Raw genomic sequence first — 22,505 nt, 5'->3', positions numbered from 1 at the left:
ACAAGAGCCTGGAGAATGGCCAGGCCACTTCCACCCCCCTTTCAGCTGACAGCTTATGATATAAAATGGGCATGCTGTGTTCACATTAGATGAGTAAATATACATTGTATAGACCAGGGGCGGGCAATTATTTTGGGTGGAGGGCCATTTACTGAGTTTTGGTAAGCCATGGAGGGCTGTATGACAGGCAGCCAGTAGCAGATTAATATTGATTTTCTAAATTTTTTAGGGGCCCCGCAGGCTGGATATAATGGCCTGGTGGCCGCATCTGGCCTGCGGGCTACATTTTGCCCACCCCTGGTGTAGACCCAACCCTTAGCTCCACTGGGTGATGTTGGAGGGGACAGAAACTGGAGTTCTTTTCAGAAAAAAAAAAATCACCAAAGCAACTTGGATCCTGACCTTCCTCAACAAAGCCCAGGACATAGGAGACACAGAAAGCAGTATGGGAATATTATTTATGGGGAGTGAGCTATGCAAGGCTCATTTTACAGGAACTACATTTATCTTAGTGGCACTAATCTAGATAAAGCGAGCCACTCAAAGTATCTTCCTGCCAAAAGATGCTTCTGTCAGCGTACAAAGGCCTGCAGCTCTCTTTATAATGGTGTGGGTGGCAGCTTTACACAGTTGTTGACATCTTTCACCTCCAAGGTGCTGCCAAAGAGGCATGAGATTAACTTAATATCATATAAAAAATACTAGAGACTCTCTCCAACAGTCCACAGGACTATACAAGACCCCAACCATTCACCAATGCCCCAGTGCCCATCTTATATCATAAACTGTCATTTGAAAAGGGGGTGGAAATGGCCTGGTCCCCAGATAAATGGCCTCTTCTTGACTAATTTTCCCTTTTAAGTCCCAGGCTGGAAGATTAAGTGATTTGAGTCCCATCCTTCATTACCTGACACAAGATTGTATAGACAATGTCACAGAATATCCCAGAACATTTTGGGCTTTGGGAGAAATAAAGAATCACCATCCATACCACCTGGAAACAAAAGAGGAAGCAACTAATTTTGCTGGGCCAGATCTCATGGATGTAAGATCTTCCTCTATGAAAGCAGACACAGAAACAACAACTCATTCAACCACTTGAAATCCTGGGATGAGCCCCTGGAACTTCTCTTGTTAAATGTGGATTGTAATGCCAAGCATCAGGGGATTTTTTAAAGGTGTCCCTGAAGGGGCCATGATCAGTGAGGATGGCCCAGTTTGCCAGGTACCCATATCTGAAGAGAACTGTCCCATCTCTGTGAAGATGCTTCTGGAGGAGTTCCAGTTGTTGGGTTGCATGGTGAAAGAAGGATGTAAAACCCAGAGTTTAGCTTTGAAGTGTTTTCCCTCCCTGAGCAAGACAAAGATTCCCTTTCCCTGGCTCCTGAGAGGAATCATACAACACCCCTTTGCCCTTAAGTTAAGCTTGTTCCATTTGCCCTGCTTTGGTGTGATTGGGGCTGGAACAATTCAGAGAAAAAAGCTTCAGGAACATCAATCCTCTTAAGGGAAGAATCAATGGAAAACAGTTTTCTTGCTACCCCTAAAAAACAGTTGCATGAACTAGGATTATGATGGAAAAATATAAACACTGGACTACTAGTTTGTATTCCCAAAGGCAGACAGCAAACAAATCTGAACTGCCTCTGGCCTTTGATTGTGAGAGAGGCACAAACTAGACATCTCTGAATCAGACAGAAGTCAGCATCCAAGCATTCAAGTCAGTTCATTCATGTCTTCAAGTCAGTCCACTGATTGCCAAGCAGAACTTTTTAACCATCTGCTACAGAATTATTAAGAGACTCCTGAATACTCTTTTTCTGCACTGTCCTTGCTGTTACCAGGGCATCAGATGATCCATGACAAACTGGCAAGGAAGAAGTTTGCATCACTAGCAGAGTAAGACTCCTTCAGTTGGACTATGTGTAACAAAGAGCATACACATTGCAATGTGGTGGGAAAAAAAGCCATTTCCTCTTTTGGCTAGAATATCTAATGAAATCTAGACCAGCAAAACTACTCTAGCCTCAAAATCACTCATGTATCCACAAGCTGGCTTTTGGTTTGCTTTCTTGTACAATTCAAGATGTGAGCAGTTATTTTACAAGCCCAAAATGGCTTAGGATTTGATTGTTTGGGAACCAACCATTTTGCACCCTATATCCCAGTTCAGACTGGCTGCAGCTGAGATGAGAGGCTTTTGCCATCAGTTTTCCACCTCTGGAATTTGCTTTGCTTGGCAGCCTGTCAAAGCCACAATTCAACAACCTTCATTGACACCATGTAAGGTCTTTATTTGGTTTAACATCTGAATGATGATTAGCTTTTGCTTTTAGCTCTTGTTTGTGCTAATGTTTAAGGTAATCTCTATAATTGTAGCCTGCCTAGCTGCCACAGAGATAGGAATTAATAAACTGCACATGCCATTTTGGCAATGGAAAAGAAATGTACCAACAGGAAAGATAACAATTAATTTATTCTTAGTAAGTTTTGTGGATGAACCTCAGTGGTGAATACAGGGAAAGAAAAGACCCTGTGTACATGGGTATGTTATTACTTAAAGTAAGGGCTTGGACACACAATCCATTTTCATCAGTATAAATAAGCAGCAGACAACATGCATAGAAGAGTAACCCTGTGAAAAATAAGAGGTAACATTCTACTGATCTATGTTACATGGTGGTGTACAGTTCCTCTGTCCACTGCTTATCCCAGGGCAGCCGTTCATACACAACAAGAGGCTACTCCATGTTCCTCTGCTACCTAGTGGCAAGGCACAATGACAGCTGGCTACTGTGTGCCGCTACTTCAGGATAGCTGTCTGAAGTATATCCGGTTGCTCCAGACCCTGGTGTAATGTACCTATGTGTACAAAAATCAGCATAAACTTGTCCTATGTCCATGACATTTGAGGGGTTACCAGAAGGAATTTACTTAAGAGGTCTGTACCCCTAATCTTTCCAAAATTATGTTAAAGGTTCCAGTGAAGTTCAGCATCTGCTACTATTTTGATTATAAGTCCTGGCAACTAGCACTTAAATATGCAAGTCAATCTTTGTAGGGGAACTTGGCCAAAAACCTCGTTGACAGTTGCTTTGCCTTATCACAGCAATGATACTCGTAAACACAGTCATGTACTCCTTTTCATTGTGGTCATCTGTTTTAGCCAGAGCCTAGAAGCCCTAGCCTATCATCTTCCATAGCATGAGAGATACTTAAAGGTCCTGATCTTTAATTTACTTTTCATTTTACCATAATAGCTTTACCAGACAGATACTTTTCTTTGTTCCAACCATGAAATGACTTGTACAAATCAAGAAATTGGTTTCCTCCCTGCATACATGCATCTTTGAAAGATATTTTGGCTTAAGCTGCTCTATCTTACTTCACATCATCTACTTCATACTAGCTTTTTCCCTAGCCTAAAGGACAAATGTCAATAAAACTCCAAAAACAAAGTTGCTCTTCTGCTGGCTACCAGGGGCACTCTAACATGCCAATGGACAAGTGACTTTGTATAGTTATTTCACCTAGCAGATTTCTTCTGAACTGTATTTATATGGATGGCCTACAGCACCACCCAAGTTTATCGTTAAAAGATATGCATTGTGACATCTATAGTTATAGCAAAGGTCACAGTGAAGTTATTCTTCACTAACAAATCATAACTTTACATGGAGCATTACTGTGGGCAAGACACACCTCCTCCCTTATAGATCTTTAGCTAGTGTAGACATCATTTTTGGTGGTCATACCTTTAGTAAATCAGACAGACGAGTAAGCATGTCAGTAGTGATAGATGGGATGTTATCCACACACTGGCAGTACTCAAGGATTATTCTTATTAACAGCAACACTGTTCTACAAGAAAAGAAACAGAGCCAAATATGTCACTTCAGTGTACAGACAAGATGGTGAATCAAATACATACTACCACTTTGTTGATAGCAAGGATATTTTTAAGCTGCCTTTTAAATGTTTCCTTTCCCATTTTCTAACTTCATCAATTTTAACTTCTTCAGATTTCTATAACTTGGCTACATATTTCAACACCATTTAACTTTATTTTAAAAAAGTGTCCAGCATCTAGTAGTGCTAGAATTCTCATTCAACTTTTTTTTCTCTTTTCTTTTGGTTTTTCAACTAATGCATTTATTCATATACCATTCCCCCATATTATGGCCCACATCTTGCTTTGGGAAGACAAAATGTAGGAAAAAGGCAAATAAGCATATTTAAAACACAAAATGGGATGCTTTTATACAATGTATATATAATTGCTCTCAGCCCTTGTAAGGTTTGCATATAGCCAACAGTCAAAAATTTTAAAAGGTTAAGTTTGTGTGATAAACCTATAATGCAGGGTATCAATAGTATAAAATATAGTATTATTTCTCCTACCTTCATACCCCGGGAAAAGCCTGAAATTTAAAGATGGTAATGATGAAAATATGTGAAAATATATATATATATATATAAAAATATGTTTCACATATATATTTTCACATACTTTCATCATTACCATCTTTAAATTTCAGGCTTTTCTCAGGGTATGAAGGTTAGGAGAAATAATACCATATCTGATACTACTGCTTGATTATGTCATAAAGAAAGGTTGGAAAGCTTCTGTCCTAAACACATCTGTTGTTCCCATTCACTTTTTTACAGTAGTAATTCAGGTAGTTTAGTCTGGAACACTTGACAGTCACCAGGTAAAATGATAGCATCATGAGACTGAGAGGCTAAGTGTAGCCCCTGCTCCAACATACTAGGGTTTTAAAATGGCCATGAATGAATTCCCTCACTACAGGATTTATATAGACCTGCCATAAGTGGCTTCTGTGACTGGAAGTCAATGGGATATTGGCTACTAAATCACTGACAAAAAAATGGGACTTAGGTGCTTTTGATTTCCATTGTTGCTATTTATTGGTGTGATATAAAAATAAATGGAATACAAGAAGCCTGAAACTAAAAAAAATGGTGAAAGGTGACTGGTGATTTGTAAAGATGGGAAGAGAGAAAGAAAACTTATAAAAATAGTTAACTGCTACAAGAACAAGAGGTCCCCAGTTCAATATAGTTACTTTATATCTTACAGAAACAACCATTGAAAGAATACAGGGTTCTATTCACATACCAGTAGGAAACTCTAAAGCTCCATTCTTAAGACACTATGTAGCCATCTTTGCCAATTCTGAGCAAATACAACAGGAAAAAAATTCAAGACAGTCATGAGCATTGAAGAGCCCCTAATGAATGCACAGTCAGTCAAGGAAAGAGACTGAGCAGCTGCATACACACAGTAGGAAACACTCAGGGACACTGAGCACCTGTAATTCCCACCAAATTCAATGGGAGCTGCAGCTACACAGCATCTATAAGAATCAGGCTTGACCTATAAAAAAAAACATACACTCCTTTCAACCCAAATACAGAGAAGCCAAGAAAATTCAAGCTGGGTCATCCTTGTCAGACCAGGCCAGCATTCAAAATAAGACCCCTGGGCATTTCAAAACACAAATCTTCCTCCTCACAAGTAAGCTACAAAAACAAATAGAGATTTTTGTAAGCTAATTTCATTTTAGGAAATTATTTTTTGGTTCATTCATATTTATTTTTTAAAAATAGGTGAAACATTACAAGAGAAATGTCTGTAGAAATCTGTAGACTATAAATGTCCAATATGGAAGTTGATGATTTCTTCAAGGAGCTAAAACTAATTCTACCTCAGATAAGACATGGATTAGCAAAGATACCTATGCCTGGTCTATCAAGTAGTTTCATTCAGAGCCTACGTTATCTTTGAAAGGATATTTATATAATGCTATCGTATCTCAAAACACTGTCAGATGGTGCCGGTGTTAGCTACTCAGGGCACCTATACACGTGCAGCAAGGCTGCTCCAACGCATCGTAATTACAGTGCATCGCAGCAGACTTGATTAATCGAGTGCTTGAGCATGGTAATTACTGTGCTCCAGCAGACTCCAGCATCACGTGCATAAGTGTCGCTGCACTGGAAAATGGTGGCAGGGCACTTTAAACCACCCCCATTGCCACTTTTCAGCATGGGGATGCTTATACATGTGTCGCTCCAGGTGCTTTAATTAGAGCGGCTCTCAGAGCCGCTTAATTAAAGCAACCCCTCCAAAGCACATATATAAACACCCTCAGAGACTAGCTTAAAGACTGTTAATTTTAAGCTGGCACTGAAATTCTGAGTCACTGGTTTCTGTTTTTGGTTAAAACTGTAGCACAATATACAAAGGAACCTACATAAGATGATAGCCAGTTACCATGTAAGTTTTTGAAAACTAGGTCATTTCGTTTTGAGTTGTGGGTAATGTGATATTTGGATTTAAGTGCATTAAATATCTTTTTTCCAGGCTGCATCCTAAAAATGTCCCCTAGATATATTTAATACTCTGACAACTATGTCCCAAGGTTGAGCAATGCAGAAATATAAACATCCAAATACACTTGTTTAAACTTTGCTTTTGTTTTGGATTTAATTCGTTAAAACTAGCTAGATCAATCCAAAAATACCAGAAAATAAGATAAAAATAAGAAATGATATTTCATTCTCAGGTTAAAAAGGAATTTCACTGACTGAATTCCCCATATCATTAATTCATCAGTGTTCCCTATCTTTCCATTGACGTATATGGACAAGCACATTCTAATATTTTAAGTAAATAACACCAATCATATACTGACAATGGGAATGTATGCAGAGATGGAAAAAATCCTAAGTATGTGCATTGCTGGAAAAATTACAAGCCAAAAGAAAATGTAAATTTTAATGTTGATGCTTTACAGCTGAAGTAACATCTTTAAAAGGTGCAGAACATCATGCCATATTTTACTACTGCTCCAGAATCAGAGGAAAACTAATCTGGGGAGGAGAGGGTTTGTCTTTATTCAAAACAAGATTGCTAAAGCTTTTAGTATTCAACACAGTTTTACTTAAAAGCACAAGCCAACTAACTCATCATTCAGAGAAAAGAGTGCATCTTACCCAACCACAGCATATTTTTGTCCTTCGACAATGAGGAAGTCAGCTGGCTTTCTTTCTTCAGCAACTACACATTATAACAAGGAGAGAGCGAGCACAAGAGAGGTGAGCTGAATAGAAAACAAGTGCAAAAAACTGTAAACTGTTCCTCTAATGGCTGAAAACCAGTCACTCAGAGCACTATCCTGTATTTTATATTGCAGATATGCAAACTCATTTACTTACCCACCACACTTTCTATAATATATTTATATAGTGCTGCAATACTGAGACAAAAATAGCCATTATGGACTCACCAGCTAACAAGGACTGACAATGTCTCTGATGTTGAAACCCATTTTATTGAGAGGCAATTGCTCACTGGGGTTACCACCTGTTGTTTTGGAAAAATAGCTATGACAGATCTATACTACACCTGGGTTGCTCTCTGTACATGCCCTCACTAGTAGCACTGTCCCTGACTATCCCGAGACTGCTTTAGCTAAAAGAGAATCTCTTACTTGAGACAGCACTCCAGAATTATCTGAGTATGAAGGGTGACAAACACAAAAACCAGTGCAAAAAAAAGTCACTGAGATGAGAAGTCTATTGAGAATGTACCCTACATAACTGCAAGACTGTTTCAGGCTAGACATAAGGAAGAATTTCTTTACTGTCCGAGCCCCCAAGGTCTGGAACAGCCTGCCATCGGAGGTAGTTCAAGCACCTACATTGAACACCTTCAAGAGGAAACTGGATGCTTATCTTGCTGGGATCCTATGACCCCAGCTGACTTCCTGCCCTTCAGGCAGGGGGCTGGACTCAATGATCTTCCAAGGTCCCTTCCAGCCCTAGTGTCTATGAAATCTATGAAATCAATAGATGTACAATGTGGTTTGGATCTAGGGTTATCACAGACTTTTTTTTCAAGCCTAGACCTCTAAGTATTCACTGAAACTGCTTCCATTCTAAATTTGGCACTTCCAACTTCTTATCTTATTCAGGCCAGCTAAAAAGCCATTCCTTCTAAAGCTGTAGCTTCCTGCCTTTTTTGTATTGCCCCTGTGAGTTTTTTGCTCCTGCTGCATCTCCTGTCCTACTTTTGGCTGGTGAGGTTATGCTAAACTCATTTTTGGCCATTTCTCTTCGTCTCCTGTATTTCTTTTTTATTAGAAGAGTAGACAGAATTCTTAGGACCAAGCAAAATCATTACATTACTAACATATTTATTTTCACAATGTTTCTCTGAAGAAGAGATAACCTTCCCATTCCTATCTCAGACATAGGGAACTGAGGCACTGAAAGACTGAGCGATTTGTCCAAGATCACACAAGGAGTCTGCAGTCCAGCATAATATAATTATATAGCCTTCCAGAGGCTATATAATTCCTTGGCCTGTATATGATCCATGGGCAGGCCATACTGGAGTACGTGCTATTTTAAAAGGGCAGGGGTAGCAACACTTCAGAGATGTCTTGGGAGAATTCTGATGTCTCACAGGGACCGCCATTACCAGGCAAGGAATTCCTGTGTGGAATCTCCCACAGTCTCAATTAATAAGTGCTTTTGCTGCTAAAACTGTCCCAAGAAGTCTCTAAAATTGAGATCAAGCATTGAATGCTTCATCCTTTTAAATAGGCATTTGGATTTTCTCCCCAAGAACACCATATAGGCATACCTCATTTTATTGCGCTTCGCTTTATTGCGCTTTGCAGATACTGCGTTTTTTTTTACAAATTGAAGGTTTGTGGCAACCCTGCGTCAAGCAAGTCTATCGGAGCCATTTTTCCAAAAGCATTTGCTCACTTCGCATTTTTAGCAGTAAAGTATTTTTTAATTAAGGTATGTACATTTTTTTTTTTAGACATAATGCTATTGCACACTTAATATACTACAGTATAGTGTAAACATAACTTTTATATGCACTGAGAAACCAAAAAATTCATGTGACTCGCTTTATTGCGATATTCGCTTTATTGCGATGGTCTGAAACCGAACCCGCAATATCTCCGAGGTATGCCCGTACATGTGTATGAATCAAGAGGTACAAAAAATCTGTTCTGCAATATTTGACTACAAAAATCTGCTCTGTGGTAAATGAAGAGAATAATAATAATGAAACCGAAGGTACACACCTGCCTTTTTTTCAGGTAGAGTAATCCTGCCTTCAGCTACAGAATCAACAAGATCCTGAAACTCAGCAGGAACTTCAGCTTGCTTCCAGCGCTCATTATCTAGTAGCAGACTATTTATATACATAAAAAGGAGGTTAAAAGGAAAAAGTAAAATGAAAGTTGTTGCCTCAAAGCTTTTCTTGCTTGTACTACAACAGAATCAAAACTGATGTAGTTAAAAGGGATTCAAAGTAATAAAAGATTCAATGGTCTAACATTTTATCATTAATCCTTACTTACAAGGGTGCATAAGTAATTTTGAACAGTAAATTAAATCTACCTGGCAAATACCCATACATTAGCTTGGAAAACTGTAGACCAAATAAATTAAACATACATCACAAAAGAAACTGGCATGTACTACATACTATGGACATTGCTGCTTGAATACTCTGTGAAAACAGTGACATTTAAGGACCTTTTTAATGTATAATAGAAAAGGGGGTTGATGCACATTAGAGTGAAAGCTTTTCTACGCATCCATATCAGAGAAAATTTAACACACATGCAACACCAAAGAAATCATGAAAAAATGGAGCAGGAAGGGGAACAGCATGAGCTCAAAGCCCACTATACCTCCAAAGATAAAAGTAAGTGCAATCTCTTTCACCAAATGCAAATTGGGTGTAGCCCTCAGTCTGATAAGCAAGAGAGTAGCAGGCTGTTATCTGGGGAGGGGCACAGGACAGGACTGACAAATGCAGACTGAGCTCTTTCCTATGCCTCTCCACACAAGCAGAGAGGACTGCCTTTTATTGTTGCATTAAACCACCTTCAGAGACTGGTAACAATTGGAAGAAGCTGTCCTGGGCGTAAGTACAAAGTAAGCTTTCCCAGGAGAAGGAGGATGTTTCAGGTCTCATTCCTAGTGTTACCAGACCCTGGCTATACATAGACCTTGTGAGCCCAAGTTGTTACAAGAGGGAACAGGCTGTCTTCAATTCTTTTTGCAGCTAATGACAATCTCTCTTTAGACAGTTAGGGCAGTCCAGCTGAATATGATTCAAATTGCAAGAAGAACAAATATAGCTAATATACAGGGAATGAAGCAGCCTGAAACATGTTACAATAGACAGTTTCACTTATAAATTTGGTTACAGATGTTCCAGGAACAAGCCACCTTTCATCAGACATGGAGAGTGCTATCCAGGGATACCTGAGCTTTGTTTTTCTCTCCTCGTGGAATCTATTCACAAATCTATTAGCTTGACTCTGAAGTGCTCCACGCAATGACATGCTTTTTCGGCCACAGATTTGTTCGGTATCTAAGATAAATCCTTCCATTAGTCGAGAAAGGGCAACAAATTCATTAGAATTCAGCTTCTCCAGGAAGCCATCCTAAATGCAAAGAAAACAACCATAAGTACAAAAATACCAGGAACGCACAGGGTATAGACACACATAGCCCACAAATGGATTTAAATACAGTTTGAACTTAAAGCAGACAAATGAACAAGTAGCCTGGAATAGTTAAAAAGTGTACCTGCAAAATCAAGTTCACTGTGAACTGGGTCAATATTACCTGTAGACACCAAGTGTTCTGTGATGCATGGTCTGGTCAGTCCTTCAGGCACCCCACAGTATGCTTCTCTCTCTCTTCCAATCCCCTGCTGTACCAGGCTGCCCTCATAAATGGCCAGAACTCTGCAGCCCCCTTTTTTTGCCTTTTGTTGTCCATGAACTCCCTTGCACTGGTTGTTCAATAAAAGCTATCTAATATCCAGTTGTGTTCTCACTCCCTACTCAACCACAGTTCCTCATCATGTCCCCACAGCCCCTGGGAACCTCAAAACACAGGTATTTTGCACTTCGCCTCTCCAAGGTTACTGAACTTTACTGAACCTGTATTTAGGAGAAAAAGCAAAGCAGAAAAGTGAAAACACCTCTAGCCACAGGTCACTCACCCCCTGGGAGCCCTCCTAAGCACCCCCACTCAAACGTATCCACTGTAAGGCATGCAGGGCTGGGTGATCGCCCCTACTCCCAGTGTCTAAAAGATGACCACTCCACTTGGAACGTTAAGGCCCTCTATGTGCAGACACCTCTGCCTTACAATAATTATGAACTAGTTCTCAATGAGTGACATCTGGGAATGATTTGATTGTTACATGTGTCCATACCCACAAACTTAAAAGAAAGACTTGCCAGTTTGTCTGAGTGCCAGGCCTTATCTAGAGACTGACAGGACAGGAAGCCAGCTCCTAATAATGATCTGAAGTGAACCAAAAGTAACTGCAGGGAAGACACAACTGTTGAGTCTGACTGGTACCAGTACGCAGTAATACCATGGGAAAAGCCACAATTACTGTTAGTGGTGAGTCTTTCTAGGAATTTTGTACCTGTGCCCTGACAATGGCATACCTTGGCCTCTACCCAGGCCTGCCCTATAAATCTTCTGGAAAAGATGGGAAAGGTGAAACATCAAACTTTAGGTGTAGGTTTAAGCCCCAGAGCATAAGTTTACTAAGATCCCATTTAGCTTATGCTTTACATTAATTTTTAGGGAGCCTCATTATTTGTAACCCAGATGTAATGCTAACTGACATAACGATCATATTGAACATGAGTCATCTTCATCTACACTTACTGGACATCTGACCCGGCTGCTCCACTAAAACATCATTTATGGACCAGGACCAAACCTACGCTAGATCACAAAGTGAGCTAAAGCAAAGCAGAATGCTGTCTCAGCACATCTGCAGATAGAACCACGATTCCTAGAACCCAAGCTTTTAGTGCCTTGTTGCTCTGGTTGTGAAGACACCTTTCACAGGCAATGCAACACTCAGCTGTTTTAGTAAGTCTACAAAGACAGATGCAAACTTAAGTTCCACAAGGGCTATGACCTGTCCTCATTAATTTGAAATAACCAAAGAAAATAATTTTAAAAGCTAACATTTATCTCTGGCTTTGCTTCAACTAAGACTTTTCCCACCAAAATGCCTGATTCTGACTAACAATGGCTAAGCAACAATGAAGACAAGGACTTTCAGAAGTCCTGGTGCAAGAGCCACTGGCATTTTAAGCAACAGTTATCCCCAAAAGCAAGGCAGATTAAAAGGCTGCTGGCATCTGGTCCACACTGGTGCCTCCACAGTTACTACCACTGGTGCAGCTGCAAAGATGGGCAGGTACAAGGGGAAAAAGCTACTGTATGCAAATCCAGTCCCACTGTCTCTTGTTTTAGTGAAAAATAGTACTCAACTTAAACAGTGTCTGACAATGATGTATTATGTAAAAGCCAGTGAGCTCTGAGACATAAGCTCTTGGATCACATGCGCATTTACTTGCTTTCAGTACAAGATATAATTTCAAAAATCTACAAGGAAAATATCCTCCTTAATCATTCAAATCCCAACAAATAGTATGTGCAATCTTTTCATTAAAGCTGCTGGTCTGATGCAAGTACATTACCTTTGCCCTTGCCATGAGGAACTTGACAGATCGATCATGGCAGATATCAGAGGCACTATAAAGCAACTCTTGAATGTTATTTGCCAGCTTGCCCAGTTCCAGATCAGTCAGCTTCATGTCATCACTAATGCTAAAAATGACAGAAACATTTGTTTGCAAATGATTTTACAAAGGTTACAATCACATTCTGAGGGAGGGAAGACAAAAGCAGTAGCTGTCAGGTAAACCATGTCAATTCCAAGGCTGCTTTCTAACTTTTCATAGTTATGAACTTTCTTACCAGCTGTCAGCATCTCATCAGGCTCTACAACAAGCAAATACATGTTTGTATTCGTTCTCTCTCTCCCCCCCCCCCCTTTTTTTTTTTTATTAACAATACAGTCAATAATTGGAGTTAGGCATTTCTGGGAAGATCACTTCACATCAATTATTAATACACTCCTTACACTTTGATCTCCCTGGACACTCCATTGCTGACCTCAAGAGTAGCTGTTCTTAGACGATAACAAACCTGAACAAGAAGTGAGACCCAAGAAGTCATCCTCCCGCTTTACTCGGCTTTGGTAAGGCTGCAGCTGGAGTACTGCATCCAATCCTGGGCTCCATAGTTTAGAAAGGACATGGAGAAGCTTGAGAGAGTCCAGGGGAATCATGCGCAGGATTAAAGGTCAAGAAAACAGGTCTTATGAGGAGAGCCTGAGAGGCATGGGACTTTTCAGCTTGGAGAAAAGAAGGCTCGGGGGGATTTGGTGGCAGCCTATAAGTATATAAGGAGTGTGCATCAGGAACTAGGGGAACATCTGTTCACCAGGGCACCCCAAGGGAAGACAAGGTCTAACAGTTGCAAACTGCTGGAAGACTGTTTTAGACTAGACATAAGGAAAAACTTCTTTACCGTCCAAGTCTCCAGAGACTAGACTAGACTCCCACCAGAAGTGGTGCAAGCACCTCCTCTGGATAACTTTAAGAAACGCTTGGATGCTTATCTTGCTGGGATCCTATGACCCCAGCTGACTTCCTGCACCTTCGGCAGGGGGCTGGACCTGATGATCTGAAGGTCCCTTCCAGCCCTAATGTCTATGGAAACTATGAGAAACTGTGGAATAAGAAATCATCCACAGATTGGATTGTGTTAAGTATGATCTAAACCAAGCCTATGGGTTCTTATCCCACTGCTTGGATTAGCTTTTATAATCTTTATGTCCCTGAGTGGGTTTAACTGCTTTGTTTTCTCTCTCCTACCCACCTTCCCTCTCTCAGAAGTGGCCCCTCCCTTTTCTTCCCACAACTTCCCTACCCTTTTTATTCTAATCACTGCTTTTTATTTAGAAGCTCTGCATCCTGCAGTCCCTTCACAGCATCTGATGGAATAAGCCTACTCATTAGAAAAGCTTATGCTATGAATATCTGATCTAGTTAGTTTATATAGTGCAAATCTACCCTACCTTCTGCCTGATTTCATACTAAAATTTCTTTCTTTTCTGAAGCCAGTTAAAAATAAAGTAGCCCCTGTAGCTATTTACATGTCACCAATTTGCAGCTGACATGGACACGTTTCTCACTCCCATGAAACACGAAAGCAGCAACACACTGCAGCATTTTGATCAAGTCTGCTTGATGCATCAGTATCAAGAGTTGCTTCCAATGAAAAAAGACTTATACCCAAGCTTGACGCATTATGCAGAGCTATTTACATAGGTGGGTGACTTCACAAAAGGAATGGAATTCACAAAAGCTCCCCAGAAGTTACTTCAGCAGTGGCCAGTGTGTGGTGGGACAATAGTGACCATGTTACTACAGCAGTCAGAATGGTTTACTCAGCCATTCGATTGATTAATGTCACACTGAGATTTAGTCAACCAGGAACTATAGCAAATGTGCATCTGGAGGCACAGATGCTTCTTGTTAGCTAAGGCACATTACACCTAATCAAAGTTCACCTAAAAAGGAACTCTTGGGCCTTTGTACACACCATAAAATTGGCCTTTAAAGTGGCTTAAATGCCCTCTTAAAAGCACCGCTTTAATGGTGTTGCTGCCCGCATGCTCAGCAGCATATTCCACTTTAAATGATTTTGGTATGTAGCAAAATAAAACACCTCTGAGGTGTTTTAGTTTGCTACCTAACAAAGTGCAACAGGGAAAAAACAAAAGATCAGGCTCACACTTTTTTTTCTCCTTCAGTGAAGCCTGCCTGCACAGGCTGCTGCTGGGTCCCACAGCCGCTGACCTGCCTGGGGCCTGCCAAGCCCCGAGCACACTGGCTTCCAGTGCCCCATGCCCAGAGCCTGCCTGCCTGAGCTGTGAGAGGGCCTAGTGCTTCCCTCCATGGCTGCAGGGATGCGGGGGGGGTGTTTCCCACTGTGGTTGCAGCATCCCCTAGGACTGCCCAAGTTGGGTATCACCTCAGGAGCCCCCATGCAGCTCAGCCCCCGCCCCTCCATCCTAACCCCTGAAGAGGCAGGTAAGGATCAGGCCCCCACCCTTGTGTACATGACACAGGGTGGGAGGGGCGGGGGTTAGTTCAGTTTAATTGTCTTAAATTGAAACGGCGTTTTCAAAAACCCACTCTTTCAATTTAGGGAGAACTAAGCCAAATTAAACCCCCATGGCATGTACAAGCAGCCCTTATTACCTCCCTCCTCTGCAGATGCAGAGGCTCCCCAAGAAACAAGATGTTTCTGTTGTACAAGAAGTGGTGTTGGCTCCCTATGCAACTGCAGGTAGAAACATGAGGCCCAGGGAGGAGGCAAGGAAGGACAGTACTGTTTTGTAGTCCCTACTGTCTTTCCTCAGGGAACAATGACTGCATTTCTTTAATTCAATTTACTTAGTAAAGTAAGATCCACCAGTGTAAATTTCACTCTGGGGGATAATAAAACCACCTTTGTTCAACTAACACATGTTAATGTTAGTGTTGCTAGGACAGGGGCCAAGATTAAGCAGAGTCCAGGAGGCACGTTTACTTACATAATTTCTACTCCCCCTGGTGTAACAGAAGACGATGTCTGCTCTTTGCTGGATGAGGAGTCAGTAGTGCATTCCGGTTCAGAGACTGAATCACTGCTGGAAGGCTCGCTATTCGGGGAAACATTTCTTTGAGAGGTAGTGTCAACTGCTACAGATGGGATCTCTCTGTCACCAAACGCATCACTGATAAACATGCCATCATGAGTCAAATAAGCCACTTCTGTGTCCACAATAGTGTCTTTTGTAGAGTTCTTCTGCAATGAAGTTTCCTCCTGCTCCCTGGTCTTTTGGTTCTTGTCTAGAACCAAAAGAACCACGCTACGAATAACATTTAATGTTGCCTAGGATCAAATATAGTGTTTATTACCAAAAATAAAGTCATACCCTAACCATACTTACTTAAAAAAAAACAAAAACAGTTTTTTGCATGAAAAACTGAAATATTTATATTGTGCCATTTGCTTACTTAGTATTCAGTCTGGTACTTTGGCCAGTATAAGATGTTTCCGAGGAAGGTGCAAAAAATGTCACGCTTGAGTTAATTTCCCCCTTTAAAACGTCACATACTAATCCTTCATCACTTGTGACTGACTTGAAGTGATACAAGATTTGTATGTTCCTTCCATTATTCTCTTTGCTAACGTTAATTATTATAGCTCTCAATACTGACACCCACGCAAAGATACAATACCTATTTCTATCAAATGTCAGGAACTTTCTTGTCAAAATGAACACCTTCAAACTTCAAACCAGGAAATAATGGTAGACTAGGGCTATCTAAATGACTGTCCATGGGGGTTAACTCCTGGCCCATGGCCTCCCACCAGTCTGCTATGCCTCCATTACTGCTGTGGTCTCCAGGCCCCTCCTCCATCTTTTAGCTTCCACTTCCTGCTCTTGCCCCCGAGGACAGGGTAACCTGACACCCCCTGGAGCCATGAGCTTGCAACCTATTCAATGGGGGTGGGGGGGAGCATGACTTGTGGCCTCCAGAAACTCAGACACTGGGCAGACCACAGGCTAGATCTGGCTCTTGGCACCATGTTATCCAGATGGAGCTCCCCATGGATCTGTGAGGAGCCTCATGGACTGTGGCCTTGCATACTAGTTCAGGCACACAGGGTGTCATGGAGCCCAATGCTGGCACAAAGTTCTTGGGGGAACTTTGCCCAAGAGCCCAATCCCAGCTGAGTGGAGACAGTGTGGGGCCCCCAAAGCCCAATTCTTGGGGAGCAGAAGTAGACCTCGGGCCCAGTCCTGGTGCTCGGGGGCAGCAGGGGGCCCAATTCAGTCTGTGGACCAGCCCCATGCCTTTCTACATAAAAATTTAAAAAGTCTGCATGAAACACCTGAGAAACATGCATATCTTACCTTAATTCTTTTGAGGAAGATAGTAAATTTAGAAAAAATACTCTTCAGCAGATCAAACCACTGAGGAAAATTCATCATTCTCATTTGGTCTGCAAGTCTATCCAAAAAAGACAACGATTATTTATCTTTCAAGTGATGTACAGACAATAGTGACTGCTGATATTTAAAGAAAAACAGATTGTCAAGTAATCTGTAAATATGAAGAAAAGCATAAGCATCATAACAGTAGCTCCATCAACAGAAACAACAATAATATAAATAGCACAGTTCTGATTAATGCATCAACCAAGGCTAAAAACATTTCTTCCAAGAACAGCGAAAGCCTCAACTTCCTCGTAACTTTTTAAGCAGCTGTATGCTATTTCCTTATGAACAGAAAGCACTGTTCAGCCTCTGTTTCAATTAGGTCAGATGTTAATAATGATCACAGACACCAAGCCGAGAACAAAAATAACTGAGATTAGCTATGATGGAATATTTGGGATTTTTTTGCTGGTAATGCAGAAACACTGTGATTATGGGTTTTTTTGCTGCACTGCAAGAAAACCACTTCAGCTAGTATAGCTAGAGTCAGCTACTTGTGTTGAAAGGCCAAAAATACACTCCTAGAACGAAAGTAAAAGCTTATACCATGCAATTAGTCTTGTAATAAAATCAGTCACTCTCCTATGAAATAAAGCACTTCCTCCTTCTGCTAAGTTATCTGTGTTTGAGAACTAGCATTAATGGAACATTATTTACTGTTAAGGTCTGAAGTAAAAATAATTAAATCAACTCTATTCTTAAGAGCAATAAGGGCATAGATTTTTGGTTGTCCTTGTCAGAAGTTATAATTTTGATCTCTGGGATAAGTTTCTTAGACACGTAAGTGCTGCTGGTAGCCCAGAGGGCTTCTGCTCTCCAATATTCCAACTGTAAAATAGCAACACCTGTTTCCACTCTAATTCATGCAGGAAGTACTGAACTACCAACACCAGACTACCTGCATAGGAAGCACATGTGTACCCTGTTAAAATAGTCAGGAAACTTGTGTCAGCATATTTTAATTTGCTTTTGTTAACTCCATATACAACATGCAGTGGAATTCACAGAGTTTTAAAGACAATTTCAAAAGCAGGGTTAATAAAACAGGACTATAAATGTCAGAATTTGAAAAAGAATGGAAATGTTCAGGGCTCCCACAGAGATGGAGGGAGCCATGGGACTTGGGGAAAATAGAAGAGCAAGATCATTCATAGTTATTCACAACTTAAAAAACATAAATAACAACCAGCTTATCTTTGCTAAAGCACCCACCTCCACTCTCCCACCCCCCAAAAAAAATTCTTGGCATGTACTTACTTAATGACAACTTGTGTATCTATTTCTTCTATTTGCGATACTGTGCTAACAACACACTGTGAAGTTTAAGGGAAAAAAATGTTTTAGATTCTTTGCACACCTTCCAGGTTTCATCAGTTTAAGGTCCTCCAGTGCAATAAAGAAAAAAGAAGAGACACGCATTTGGGTCACTTTACAGTTTTACCTCTTATTTTTAAATGCAACATACGAGGACAGAGAGCTTTAAAACTGAACAGTAATTTTGGAACCCGAGATACCTGAAAGGGGCCTGATTTTCTGAAGGTGAATATTGAGCATTCTCTGACAAAGCATCATCTTGGACATCCCAAATCAATCACATTTGAAAATCTAACTGGGATGATTCCATTTTTAAGCATAGGATACACAGACACAAACTTAACTCCACCTTCAGATACATAAATAGCAACTACCCAGGGGTCAAAAATTGCCTAGATATGCCTCTGCTTATGTGGCTAACTTTGGCCACATAAGTAGCATTTCTGGCTGCTTAAACAGATTTTGGATCCTATTCCCCTGGGAAAGCAAGTAACTCTGTGTAATCTGCAGAAAAAGGGAGGAGAAGGAGGTGGAAAACTGTCCCACCTTTTGAAGCAGCAGCCTAGTCATTACAGCATTTGTACAGAACTTGGGGGAAACAGGCTCTAGGCATCCATCATTTAGAAGCGGTTTAAACCTACATCTCCCACTTTCTATCTGCCATGGGCAAGACAGGGTGAAAAAGCCCATTCCACCCCTAATTTTGAAGGAAACACACTGGACAGCCAAGAGGGGAGGATATGTGGGGCAGGAGAATAAGCCAGAGGGAGGCTTGTTCTGTGGCTTGGTCAGTGAGAAGAAATAAAGTGGCTCTGGCATCTAACCCCTGCCCAGCTTCCACGCTTTTTGCATATAAGAATCATTGGATAAAGTGTATGGACAGCAGTGGGGGGCAGGAGGGGCCAGAACCCAGAACTCTTTTCCAAGTTCCTATCTGAGCAACAGAAGAGCAACATGAGGACAAGGCATATTGCACAGGGCCCAAAATATCACTTTTGCTGCACAACTGCTACTTACCTGCCAAAAAGGAGTTGGACTGAGGCCACAGAGACCAACTAAAAATGTGAAGAACAACACTTGGATGGTGTTACAGTATGAGCAGGGGAGTTGGAGCAAAAACACACATATTCTGTTACTTGGGACTATACAAAGAAAACGTGCTTTGCAAACGGATACAATTCTCAACCCTCCTTGCTCAAGGGACTGTCTGTATCTCCATCTCAGTCCAGAAGATTTCCCACACTTATCTCTACACCTATCGCTACTCTAAAACTTCGGCTCCTCTGTTGGTGAATAAGCAAATGGCCAGTCAGACACATTTTTATCTATCTAAAAATCAATCTTCATTCCAAACATCTCCTCTATGTTATAGACATTAATGCTTCTTTGATATTGCTGCCTTGTAAAATCAACTCCAGTTAGACTAAATTAAGGTTTTTCTCCAAAACTGTGATTGATAATCTGCTCAGAAGAGCGGCATGAACCAATACAAATTCATTTGGCCTTTACTTTCCATAAACCACAGAGATGACTGATGGTGTCCATCTTGGCTGTTACGGATTTTAATTGCTGTTTAAATAACGGCGCTCTGTACTGATACTTCTTAAAAAACAAATTTATTTTCAGGAGGGCTGATGCTTAGTGCCTGCACTGCTAGTTCTCTATTGGTATGGTCATAAGGTACTACAAAACATGCAGATACTTATTCTGCAAAGAATTACAGGATGGACACACATGCAAGACTTCAGTACAGAACAGCTTTCCCTCCGGTGCCTGAAAGAGTCATGGGAAAAGCCTCCAGGACTGTAGTACATGTTGTGCAAGGACTTGCTTTGTCTTTGTGTTCCCTATACATTTTCTGCTTAAACCAACAAAGATTAATTTTAATGGAACAAGATGCAACTGTATAGCCATCTTACATGTGGAAGATACGTGCTAAAATACCGAGAAAAATCCATTTCTAAACCCAAAAGAGCAGAGAAAATTATAGTAAACATACTTGTGTACCAAGTCATACAATGATACAAGAGCCTGCTCCTAGCAAACTTTGTGTACCACCTACCAACACTACTAATAGATACCCACTGGCTTCTGTGAATGAGTTCATCTATCTAGGAAGCAGCAGTCTCCCATGATACATTCTTAAATGATAAAATGAACTACAGATAGTCCAAAGCCAGCAGTGCTCCTGGAAGTCTCCAGATGAGATAATAGGAAAAAGGAGGCATTACATTGGTAACAAAACTTAAGGGCTACAAAGCAACAATTACAATTATACATGTGAGCACTGAACAAGTTACAATTACCACATTAGGAAACTCAAGTCCGTTCTACCTAAATTCCTTGAGAAAGATCAGGAAAATTCATTCATGCCATGAGGGTAAAGGACACCAAAAATCTTAAAAAGAGAAAATATCTGACAGTCATGGGGCAACGATAGCAAAGGTGCAGTTGAGGTCAGCTGGCTACCTAATCCAAGCATTTGATGCCAGAATACTTAAGAAATGAGTGAGACGAAGCTTGGTAAAACTCCTAGGGTGGTCATTTTAAAAGGCATACAGATTACCTCATCTTTAACCTAAAAATGTGGAATTCTCATTGGTAGCTGGACGCATGGTACATGTGACAAAAACAGTGATGGACGCTTGCTTATGAGGACCTAGTTACATTTGAAAGAAGCTCAAAGGAAAATTAGGGGGATAAAAACTTAAATGTCAATCTGACATTTATTACCCTATCTATGGGAAAACATTCCTCATGAATATTGGATTCTAAAGACACATAAGAACTTGTAATCAAAATTATTGTGGAGACAAAATCCTGGATTGTTACCACAAACAACAGTCATCACAAACAACACGGCCAAGTCAATAATTTTGTCTTTTTTCGAATTCATATATTCATACCAAGAGCATCTGATATCAGCAAACTGAGCTCAAACATTCTTAAAAACCAGTGAAGCTAAAATATTTCTAAAAGACAGCCCCCCTGGAGATGAGCTAGAAATGTTTCACTTACCTGTTTAATTATATTCTTTGCTGTAATGATCATTTCATCACCATATATTTCATAAAAATTTAGTTTTCTTTGTTTTAAAAGTCCAAATACTAGTGATATGAGCCTTTCCTATAAAATATAAATTAATTAAAGGCAAAGGGAAAGGAAAGATACATTGACCACTTAATAGTAAAACAGACATACACTTATTAAAATCTAGAGTGAGCAGGATGGCCTACAGATACTGGCTATTAAAACATCCCACATTTACACTAGATCAGGGGTGTCACGCATACAGTCCTTGATCTTGCCTACAGAGCTAAGTCCAGACTTCAGACTGCTGTTCCAACTTGTGCTGTGATGGAGAACCTTTCCACGGAGACAGACAAGCACCTGGGTAAGACCCGTGGTGCTGGAGCCCAAGTAGCCCACAGCTTGTTCCCACAGCAGCAGCCAAGCACCTGTGGTGTTGCTGAGGCTCCAGTGCTGCAGTTTTTACCCAGGGGCTTGGCTACAGCTGCAGAAAGGAACCATGGTGCTGCTGAGGCTCCAGCACAGTAGTGGTCACCCAAGGACTTGGTTGCTGCCACAGGAATAAGTCACTGTACTGCTGGGGCTCCAGCACCATAGCTCTCGGTGGCTTTGCTGTCAAGCACCTGGGGAAGAACAGTGATGTTGGAGCCCAGGAGGACCACAGGAAGAAGCCTGGAACTGTGGCCTGTTCCTGTGATGGCAGACAAGCACCCAGGATGCTGGGCCTCGTCCCGCTGAGTCTGACTAGAGCAGGTGCTACATTCTACAGAAGGGTCTGGGGGGAGGGGGCTGTGGGCCCAGTCCAGCCTGAGGGACCAGCCAGGCACCATTCATCTGGCCTGTGGATTGGTCTTGTACCACTTATTTGGCCCGCAGGGCTGGAGGAGTTTGACACCCCTGCACTAGATAATGCCTTCTTTTTACTCACCCATTAATCTAAGGGGATGTTCAAATCACATCCTGCTCCATGCGTGCCACATACTGGAAATTTACTAGTCTCAGAGAGCCTCCAAGAGTACACTTCAACATGGCTCTTCTGCCCTCTCTCTCAGGTGTAATTACAGATGTGTGCTTCAGACCACTCTACCTCACCTACATTGTCTCATTTCTGGCATTTGGCATATGAAGGTCAGGAGAGGCTGACATGCGCTTC

General features: G+C 41.1%; 1 protein-coding gene across 2 annotated transcripts in view; it reads right to left on the bottom strand.

Moving 5' to 3' along the window:
• Window positions 1-22,505, bottom strand: part of VPS54 (VPS54, GARP complex subunit) — a 66,047-nt gene that overhangs the window by 9,317 nt on the left and 34,225 nt on the right. For both annotated transcript variants that reach the window (XM_019549183.1, XM_019549184.1), the window contains 9 exons: window positions 21,341-21,448; window positions 18,266-18,321; window positions 16,925-17,021; window positions 15,554-15,894; window positions 12,585-12,714; window positions 10,327-10,508; window positions 9,132-9,241; window positions 7,021-7,084; window positions 3,756-3,861 (listed from right to left, as the gene is read on the bottom strand). In XM_019549183.1, the coding sequence (XP_019404728.1) occupies window positions 3,756-3,861; window positions 7,021-7,084; window positions 9,132-9,241; window positions 10,327-10,508; window positions 12,585-12,714; window positions 15,554-15,894; window positions 16,925-17,021; window positions 18,266-18,321; window positions 21,341-21,448 (1,194 nt within the window). The remainder of the gene's footprint in view (window positions 1-3,755; window positions 3,862-7,020; window positions 7,085-9,131; window positions 9,242-10,326; window positions 10,509-12,584; window positions 12,715-15,553; window positions 15,895-16,924; window positions 17,022-18,265; window positions 18,322-21,340; window positions 21,449-22,505) is intronic.

Source organism: Crocodylus porosus, unplaced genomic scaffold (genome assembly GCF_001723895.1).
Source record: "Crocodylus porosus isolate Cpor-Errol unplaced genomic scaffold, CroPor_comp1, whole genome shotgun sequence".
Lineage (NCBI taxonomy): Eukaryota > Metazoa > Chordata > Crocodylia > Crocodylidae > Crocodylus > Crocodylus porosus.
This window is presented reverse-complemented; position numbering and strand designations above follow the sequence as displayed.